Source organism: Alosa sapidissima, chromosome 10, assembly GCF_018492685.1.
Source record: "Alosa sapidissima isolate fAloSap1 chromosome 10, fAloSap1.pri, whole genome shotgun sequence".
NCBI lineage: Eukaryota > Metazoa > Chordata > Actinopteri > Clupeiformes > Clupeidae > Alosa > Alosa sapidissima.
The window spans coordinates 31,509,176-31,520,010 of NC_055966.1; the positions used below are offsets into that span (position 1 = coordinate 31,509,176).

The window sequence follows — 10,835 nt, forward strand, 5'->3', positions numbered from 1 at the left end:
CTGTGAGTTATATCATTGATGTGAATTAGATACAGATAAAACACAATCATTGCACTATATTAATCATATGGTACCTGAGATATCATGTGATATGAATACAGGTTGTACCAGAAAGAATGTAAAATGAATGACTCTCACAGAAGCAAGATTTTGTTAGGAGTTAGCAGCTATCGTTACTTATTCTGCTAAAATGAGTGAAATGATATTAATCCTTATCAATCCTATTACATTTGACATGGTAAACTCCAGGCTAAATTGTATCAATCCCTGTATCACTTTACATATTTTAAAGTTCACTAACAAATTTTCACTAACAAAAGTTTCACTAACAAAGTTTCACTAACAAAATGTAGTGTGTGAATGGCTGTCTGTTTTTAATTGCAGTTTTAGCTGGTACATTTTTTCTAACAAATATTTGGGTTTGTAACAGATTGTGCTAAGGGATTCTAAGCCGGTGGTGTTGGAGAGATGCCAGTGTACCTGTATGGCCGGTACAGCTTTGTGCTGTCATGTGGCAGCTCTACTGTATCAGACGGCGCACTACTCCCAGCTGAGGCTTACATCAGTTCCCCCAGTGTTCAGCTGCACAGAAACTGAACAAAAGTGGCACAAACCAAGGACCATGGTAGCAAGCCTTTCAATGACTTTCATTTTAAGTATGGATATCTCTTGAATGTTTCTCAAACATGTTTGTATTTTGATGCAGGGTATTAAACCTGGTCCAGTTAATGACATGGTCATCATATCAGCCAGACCAAGAGAGAGGAGGCTTGCAGAAGGAATAAGGTATGTGTTGTTGTCTACTACTACTATTACTTAACTCATTGAGTGCCAAAAACGTAATATTACGTTTTTGCTTCCCATGCGTTGAGTGCCAAAAACGTAATATTACGTTTTTAGCTTTTTTTAAAAATTACGAAACTAGACACTCTAACACGCCTTATATGTGACTTTGGGAACTCTGTGATGAATGGAAATTAAATATATGACGATCGTGAAACTCATGAAAACGCACAATCTGGACATTTTATCTGGACATTTTATCATAACTCGGTTGCCGCTTTGGGTCGAATCAGTGACACATGCACGTCAGGTCAAAACCAGGCCATTTCCGTTGGTCTATCACTAGGTGGCAGTCTCGCCAGGTCTCGCAGATCACTTCCCGGAAAATTTGCACAAGTAAGTAACAGGCAACACTTCGTATTTCATGAAAGACGTTATATCTCCATTTCTAGAAAAAAACAGCGATTTTGATGAAAACTAGCCACTGTTTTGCTTGGGATTTATCAGGAACAGAGGCGTGTAGAAATACACGGTTTGCACCCACCGAGAGCTTAGTCTCGCCTTTTAATCAAGCTATTGTATGTGTTCATAGCTATAACAGAGAATATGCTGTGGCTGTACAAAAATCATCATCAATGGTCTAGATTGCTGGCACTCTAGGACAAAGCTCCCGAAAACAGCTTGGCATTCAATGAGTTGATTAGAACACATTTGTTTGTCTTTTTCCACAGAAGCAACTTGTATAAAGGAGTGAGCTGCCCTCTGCCAGACATCTCCACATTAAAAGTTCAGGAGGCATACCATGGACTTGCAGATGAAGCTCCCATGATCACAGCAATGGCGCTCTCCAGCAATGTTCCTCTGGTTGAGTCCATGTTCGGTCCGGTGCAGGAGGGAAGTGTGCTGTCCTATCAGCTACCAATAAGGACAGTCCCCATTACCCGTCCCCACACAGATGCCCCTTCCCCTCCACAGCTGCCACTGTCATATTACAGACTCGGACCCTCTACCTGTTCATTTGTACTTTCTGAACACCAGCACCATCATTTGGTATCCCTCGCGACATCTTTTGAGACAGCACACCAAGTTGAAAAGAGCACACAAGAGCAGAGTTCCTGCGTTGAGTGGCACCAACAGAGGAGGTGCCGCATCACATCTACCAAATTTAGAGAAGTTTGCCACACCAGGGGGGAAAGTTCTGCTGAGAACCTTGCAAAAAGGCTTCTGGGATCGTGTCATCAGACTGCTGACATGCGGCGGGGTCTTGCCTTGGAGCCTGTAGCAGTAGAGGAGTACTGCAAGGTAAGAGAGGTCAACCACTACCCATGTGGGTTCCTGATCCACCCTGAGGCACCATGGATGGGGTCAACACCTGATGGAATAGTGTATGATCCTGTGGGGCAGCCAGTGTTTGGCCTTTTAGAAATTAAATGCCCAAACGTAGCTAGCTATGTGGACTGCCCTTACATTATGATAAAGGATGGGACACAAACACTGAGACAATCCCATCCTTATTACTGGCAGGTCCAGGGACAAATGTTGGTTTCTGGGTGTGACTGGTGTGACTTTGTCGTTTACACAGCAGATGACATGTTTATCCAGAGAATTCCCCGTGACATGGAAGTCATACAAACCATTAAAGAAAAAGTTGACTTTCTTCCTCAATGCCTTTTTGGCAAACTAACGAATTGATGGCAGTGTAAATGTTTTAGAAGCTACTGTGTAGGAAATAAATTTCAACCTCATCAGTGAAATGTTGCTGCATTGTGTTTTTATTTGTGATGTAATGTTTAGGGTCAATGAGTAATAAATTACTTGGATTTAAGCATTTTGGTGTTTTGTATGGCTTAAGTTTTAAAAGGTAAGAGACAGTAATTAAAAATGAGACCAAACAAAAGCAGATTGACCAAAAAAGTATTTTAACAAAGTAGCAAAAGGTGTATACAAACAAATGTAACTATATTTAAACAAATATACACTCTACTCTAAACTGATAAGATTAAGGAATTGAAAGGGGTTTAAAAAAAGGATTCTTGAACAAAATTAAGATTTTTAAATGTACATGTTAGAAAGACCTCAGACCTCAGGCTTCTTTGCCCAAGCCTTTACCAGTGGCCCATTTTCATAGTTGGTAAGCAGACAAGCCACTGTGTAGAGTTGGTTAATGCTCCCAAAAACCCGTAGGGGAATCACTGAATCAAAGAACTTGTGCTCCTTGACCCGGCGAATGGAGCGTTCAACATGCACCCTTAAACGGGCTATGGCCTGTGTCTCCGTAACCTCAGAGGCAGACATCTGAGACCTGCCAGAGAGGAAGGGTGGCCTGTAGACCTTGCAAGGCACAATGTCATTGATGAGGAAGCCCCTGTCTACCATGACAGCCATCTCAGGTTTGAGCAGACTTAGGACACCAGACTCACGGGTAATCTGTTTGTCGCTGATAGACCCAGCAAACAGCGCGGAGACGAATGTCACTGGCCCATGTGGCGCGATCCCAATGAGCCCCTTCAGAGTGCAGTGGGACTTGTAGGAGGAAAATACCTCACTCTGGAGGAGAGGGGAAGATGGGCATTGACACCTCAGCTCAGTGCAGTCAAGGATGACTGTGGTGTCAGGGTAGTCCTTAAAGTCTGCAGGCAGATTTCTCCGTATCTCGTCTTCGGGTATCCAGATCCTCACTGAGCCGAGTACTGTGAACAGGAAGTTGCTCCAGGTTGTTATAATTCTGCTGACTGTGGACTGATGGATACTGTACCGGTCAGCAAGGTCCCGTTGCTTGGACCCAAGGGCAAGGTAATTCAAAAATAAGAAAAACTCGTCAATGGGCTGCAGGGAATGGGTAGCGTTTGACTCTGTGAAAGCTCCTCTCTGTGCTTGTCGAACACTGACCATGGATGGTAGAGAGTTTACAATCAAGCCCCAGAAACGCATCAGTAGATCATATGATGCAAACCTAAAGAAATGGAATACAGATAATAAATAACTGTGCATAATTAACTACACAAAATGTACACAAATAACTTGAATTAAATGTACCTGGGTGGCGGTGTTACTATTACACCACAAGAGTTTTTCTGACAACACACACATACTGCAATCCCCTACATACAGTGTGCTCCTGACTCATTGCTTATAATCGTCATAACATTAACATAACATTAGTGGTGTAGTCTACGTGATAGTATACCCACTTAAAAAGCATCACCACCTCAGTATACCCACTTAAAATAGGCAAGGATATGTATTATTTGGGGTTCATCACAGTATACCCACTATAGCTAACTACTACATCACAGTATACAGTACCTACCACAGCTAACTTCTACATCACAGTATACCTACTACAGCTAACTAGACTACACTACAGCACAACATGATCATTGTACTTTACAATCTCCCCCAACACACACACGCGCGCAGGCTCAGCCTACATATCTAGAGTAGACTTACCTTGTAAAGAACCTGATATCCTTGTCCGAGGCCGCAAAACGGTGAATGCCGAACCGCTGCCTCAGTGTAAGGCCCTCGATCTGTTGGCGTAACAGGCGAATTTCCTCCCGGAGAGACATATTTCCCTCCAACACCAAATCAACGACTGCAGCTTCAGGTTTCGACGCGTAGTCGTGTTGCATGAGGACGTCGAATGCTACGTGATCCGGTGTACCCTCCTGGTCATCCTCTGGCGGCGGTCTTTCCCTTCTCTCCCAAACTCCTGGTCTTATAGGTGGAAGGGAGAAGTTGTTCCACTCAAATAACACAGGAACAGAGCCCCTTTTCAACAGCCGTCGACCTGTTTCTGCTGCTGGTTCACGGATGTCTTCAGTTTTGAAGTGCCGGCTACACACCCGGGTGTGAGGCGTTACACTAAATTTGTCCCTGCGGATAGCGACAATCCACTTACGCCTCAGCTCCTCATCGGCAGGAAAAGTAAAAAAAAACTAAGTACTTTGCAGATGCCTGGCACTGTGGTACACAGCAGTGTTCGGCAGTTGTACCAGACACTTTCTGGTATTTAAAAGTTGACTTTTTCATGTCTTGTCAACTAACGTTAGCGTAGCAGCTACCTACCAAAACAAGTAGACGCCTATGCTACCGGAAGCAATCGCGGTGGCTGACATTTCAGCGGAAGGACGTCACAATAGCCTGTGGCATAAAGCGAACTGTTAACCCTGACTCCTCCCATGAGGGAATGGTGGAGAAAGAGGGGGATAGAGAGGGAGCTGTAGAGGAAGAAAATGTGGGATGGTGAGAAATGGAGGAAGATATAGAGAGGGAATTGTGAAGGGCATGTGTGTGTGTGTGTGTGTGTGTGTGTTTATTATCTTGTGTTTTTTATCAACGCTACCACTAGAGGGCTCTGTTACCCTAAGCATGGAAAACACAGTGGTGAATATCATACATACATTTACAAATCCAAATACATCTCTAGACTGCATAGAGATTTAGATTTAATGAAGAAGTCATCCTGTAACATTTACTGTACACATCAAGCATCAAGTAAATCATCTTTGAACAAGTGCACAGACGTATGGAAACATGACAGATTTCACTTAAGGTGGACTTCAATCCCATTCTGGCCTCACAGTTCACACTTCAGTTACACCTACTGAAACTTAAACTAGAGAACACAATTGTATCTGCAGTGCTGTCAACTATTTATGTTTTTCCCCACACAAGTCATTTATCTGGTAAAGGGAGGTGGGGACAGGCTTTCTTGTCTCTAATGACTTGAGGTTCACACAGTTGCCACCCACACAGAGCTATGACTCATTTGCATATCATGCTATCATGATAACTGAGGCTTTCCAGTTATACTTGGTGGTTATTTATCACCCTCCAGGATAACTTGACTGCTTGTTGCTCTCTATTATTATTTGTTGGTGATTCTCAAATTCTATTTAGTCTATTATAATCATTGGCTATATAATTTCACTTTAATGTCTGTAATTTAAAGTAATGTTTATTGATGTCATGGACCTGTATGCTTTGTGTCGCTCAAGATTAACTCAAATTACTGGTATAGCCAATTATATTTGTGTGATTTGTGTATTCAAAAACCCATTTTACTGGAACAGCAGTTACAATCTTGTGTGCCGGCAAGTCCAAAAAAAAAAGGAAAAGTCCCACATCATCAATCAATCGGCTCATTCAGTGCGGACACTTTAGACTTTAGACTTTAGAGAGATCAGAGTCGACCAAGCTTTAGTGTGAGCAGGTTTATAGCAGTGCTGCACCATTTGTTTTCCAAATGGTAAAAGAACTAGATGTACCGCAGAGCGGTACAAAATATGACCGCCGCCCAGTCCAGCACTATAGGGGCGTTTTCTTCGGTTTTCTTGTTGTCCTAATTCTTGAGAGACTAAAATCGATGACGCGAGACTTCTTGAACGTTTAAAGATTCAGTGAAATAAAAATAGTCACTTTACAAACAATTATCTTCCAAACTTAAAATCCTTCAGCAGTGACAATAGTTCCATGTAGTCACGGTCAAAGACTGTTGCGCTCTGACGTCTCTCACCACAATCTCTAAGTTTGCTGCACTCATCCGTGAAGTCAGTCAAAGGTCAAATATAACGTGCAATACTAAATTGCACAACAGCTATTTATAAATCTCAAATATTCAAATATTGGGCAGCCGTGGCCCACCGGTTAGCACTCTGGACTTGTAACCGGAGGGGTTGCCGGTTCGAGCCCCGACCGGTGGGCCGCGGCTGAAGTACCCTTGAGCATGGCACCTAACCCCTCACTGCTCCCCGAGCGCCGCCGTTGTAGCAGGCAGCTCACTGCGCCAGGATTAGTGTGTGCTTCACCTCACTGTGTGTTCACTGTGTGCTGTTTGTGTTTTACTAATTCACCGATTGGGTTAAATGCAGAGACCAAATTTCCATCACGGGATCAAAAAAGTATATATACTTATACTTATACCTATATTCCAAAAATAATACAGATATTTAGAATTAAATTATTTCCTTCATATTAACATTATGGCTCTTACAAGCACATTTTTTCCAGAAAAATAAGTCACGCTTGTCAAATTGTGTTCATTTCCTACTTTGTTCCTTTTTTGTGTGTTTGTAATTGAGTGTGTGCATAGTGTGTGGTTGTTTTTGTGTATATGTGTTTGTATGTGTTTTTTTTGTGTGTGTGTGTGCGTGCGTGTGTTTGTAGGTGTGTTTGTATGTGTGGGTGCGTGTGTGTTTATGTGTTTGTGTGCGTGTTTGTGCGTGGCGTGTGTGTGCGTGCATGTGTAGTGTGTGTGTTTTTGTGTATGTGTGTGTGTCTTTAAGTATGTGTACATAAATAAAGCAAATCAGGGAACCACCTACTCTGTGCGATAAGTGCCATGGGATCTTTAACAACCATGGTGAGTCAGGACCTCGATTTAACATTCATGCAAAGGAAAACATCTCCTGCAGTACAGTGTCCCTGTCACTGCAATAGGACATTGTGATTGATTTTTGTTTGGTGGCTTTTGGCCACCGGGAAGAGTGCCACCTACTGGCCAGCCACCAATACCGCTTCCAGCAGGACCCTAGTCTTCCAAGGAGGTTTCGTATCCAAGTACTAACTAGGCATGCTTAGCTTCAGTAATTCAGCAAAGTTAGGGTATCTGCTGGTCTGGCTGCTGGCTAAAAACAAAAGGTGAAAGGCATATAAGATTCTAACTGTCTCACTGAATTGCATTATGCACACTCAATTCTCACTGGTATCTGCTAGACAACAAGTACCAAAACATGATTAGTTCATAGATTTCACATGTAAAAACATTTGATACAACACCATCCTCATCTTGCCTGTTCATAATTCTGAGAAATTCTTGACCACTGGAGGCAAAAATACACAAAAAATTGGTCATCCTAGGCCCTACAGTTCTCAAGATATTCACAGAAAACTCTGTTGGTGTACGGTCACTAAATGTACACATACATTCATTTATTGTATGGCTCCCCATGAACGAAAGTCCACAAAACTTCACATGCATTCGGAGGGTGTCATAATGATCCTACACTTTTTGTACAGTTTTGACCATGTCAGCCAGAGTTATTGTGATTAAAACACCTGTGGCGCTAAACATGAAAAGAGTGGTTATGGGATGGTTTGACATGGCCCCTTAAGATCAACATACAAAAAAAGGTGGTCCTCCTAAACCCTACGGTTCCCAAGATATTCACAGAAAACTGTGTCTGCCCTACCCTCCTTTCGGGGGGGTCCAGTCCAGCGTGGGGGCTACAGATCAAAACGAAAAACGATGGTTCCATGCTAAGGATTAGGGTGGTGGTAGCAAAGATTGTTAAGGCGGAGCAAGATATTTCATCAGGAGCCACTTCCGGGAACCCGGAACCAGTCAAAATCCCCCTTTATGCAGAGCAGAGGCAGCGACTGCTCCATTGAAGTCTATGGGCATAGCTCAGAATTTCACCACATATGCTAAAGTCTTGGTTCTATAGAGTTAGGAATGTGAATTTCGGGCACATTTTCATGATCCTCAAACCCTTCTGAACATTTCAGGTACATTTTTAGCATTTTTGAGCAATCCAGTCTGGAGAAAATCAACCTTATATCAGGTGTGCGCCGGTTATTTCTGCCGCTGCTGTTGGCCGGTTGCAACTTACGGTCAATACGTCATCGACACGCCTCTTTATGCAGACAGGATTCGATCCCCATTTCGCGCCCATAGACATGAACTACGACGAAGTATCTTGCTCCGCCTTAACAATCTTTGGTGGTAGTGTAGTGGTTAAGGAGCTGGGCTAGCGTGTAGTAGCCTGAAAGTTGTAGGTTCAATTCCCGGCTTCCACTGTTGTGCCCTTGAGCAAGACACTTAACCCCAAGTTGCTCCGGGGACAATGTGATCCCTTGTAATATAGCTGACATATGTAAATCACTTTGGTCAAGAAGTGTCTGCTTAATGTAATGTAATGTAATGCTATCCATGTGGAGCTACATGCCCACCAAGTTTCGTGTACCCCGGTCTTTCAGTGTCCCGGGAATCCTTGACGGAAAATTGGCCATGCGAAAAAAAAAAAAAAAAAAAAATCTGACTAAACCTACTTCGCTGCGCGGTGGTCATAATAATATGTCTCTACTGAACTAAGTGTGCATGGAGCACTGCAAGTGCATGAGTGGACTCACTCATCTCTCTCACTCTGATTCACTGACTCTCTGACTCACTGACTCTCTGACGTGGCTGTGGAGCACATGGTCACCATGATCACATAAATAGAAGCATTTGACACCATAGACCATGACCATAATATTATGTTAGAGAAAATGGAAAGGTTTGGAAATAGAGGTTTAGGGCTGGAATGGCTGAAAAGCTATATCTAAAATAGGAGTCAGTATGTACAAGTGGGCAACGCCATGTCCAAGCTAGCTAGCATCAAGTGTGGCGTGCCACAGAGTTCGATAGTTATATAATGACATATATTTAAATGTCATTTTTGCAGATGACACCAACATTTTCTGTTCAGACAATTGTTTACAGAGGCTAATGGAGAAGGTGACAATAGAATTAGGTAAATTAAAAATGTGGTTTGATGTAAACAAGTTATCTTTAAATTTGAAAAAAAAAAAAAAAGATTTTTCGAGATCGAAAAACACATTCAACTGCTCGGGTAAGCTTAAGGATGGAAACTGTTGAGTTAGAGAGAGTGTATGACAATATCTTTTTAGGGTGTGATAATACACCACAAATTCAGTTGGAACCCACAACCATGTAGGATCCAAAATTTCCAGAAGTATCGGGGTGTTGAGTAAAGTCAGACGCTTTCTTAACTACAGATCTATGAACCCTCTCTACAGCACACTGATTCTACCTTATTTAACGTAATGTGTTGAGATTTGGGGAAATGCCTGCAAAACCACCCTACAGTCAGTGTGCACAGTTCAGAAAAGAGCAATACGAATTGTGAATAATGTTGACTTCAATGACCATACCAACTTATTGTGTCGATAGGCTATAGCAGGGGTGGCGAACGCATGCAGCTCTTTGCCTCCTCTCATGCAGCTGCTCACCTGATGTTCTCACTTCTCCTTGGATTTAGAGTTTTTTTATTTTTTTAAATAGCCTATAGTTCTGGTAAATGAAAATGCCACAATAGTTAGGCTGCATTGTTTAAATTAAAATAATTTTACCGTCATGTTATGGATAGGAATCTAGCCCAAAAAGAAGACACGTTTGTTTCTTTAGCTAGGTGTAATGCTACTGTTGCAATCAGGAAAACCCTGACGCTAAGCGTAAATAGAAAGAGGAACACAGACATTCAAAAGGAGGATTCATCTTTTTTGTAGACTAGCATAACCCTTCTGGTTGATATGTCAACGTAACCAAAATAACACTGTTAAAAATGTGTTCTACACGTTAGTTTGGTACTTGTATAAATAGTGTATTTTAATGGTTTGTCTGAAAGGATTAGCCTATAGGCTACTTGACAGGATGTGGTGTGCTTAGCTGTCTTTCCTCCATTTTAACTTCATTTTACAGAGTTGAGACAGACAATGACGCAGAGAGCACAGAGTCCCGCTCCTCCCCGAGAGCGCTTACAGTAGTTTCCAGAAGTAAGTTTCCCATTCATTTCTCCAATCGAGAGTCCGGCTTAGGCTAACCAGCTACGAAGTGACTCATAATCATACAACATATCATTTCGAGTAAAAATCGAACAGAAAAAGGCGGAGAAATTGTCAATGGAGAAATTGTATTGACTTCTTACTTCTGGAATCAGCAGGGGGTGGGACTGTTGCAGTCTATTTATCTGGATAGGTTTAACCGTTGATTTAACCGTTGTGCTGAATACGCGGAAATAAGGCACCCACCAGCCCAGCACAAACTCACAACACGGTAAACAAAATCAGATTTTTAAGGCAGTAAATGCTCCCATTGAGAACCAAACCAGAATTTGTTCAAATCTACACACCTATGGCTACTAAAAAAAAAATGTTCTGATTGGTGAATGACTATCCAGTTGCGTACAGAGTCATTTGAACTATGCCCGTTGATCACGCCTTTTGTGCAGTAGAAAATACATTGCAGACTCCCCAGACCAATTCTCAAT

The 10,835-nt window shown here is 42.3% G+C and overlaps 1 protein-coding gene across 1 annotated transcript; it reads right to left on the bottom strand.

The window, feature by feature from the left end:
• Positions 1 to 2,685: 2,685 nt before the first annotated feature.
• LOC121720226 lies at positions 2,686 to 4,937 on the bottom strand. The gene is made up of 2 exons (XM_042106206.1): positions 4,234 to 4,937; positions 2,686 to 3,736 (listed from the first exon to the last, which is right to left on the bottom strand). The coding sequence occupies exons 1-2, from the start codon at positions 4,413 to 4,415 to the stop codon at positions 2,860 to 2,862; spliced, it is 1,059 nt and encodes a 352-aa protein (XP_041962140.1). The 5' UTR covers positions 4,416 to 4,937; the 3' UTR covers positions 2,686 to 2,859.
• Between the last annotated feature and the right edge of the window lie 5,898 nt (positions 4,938 to 10,835).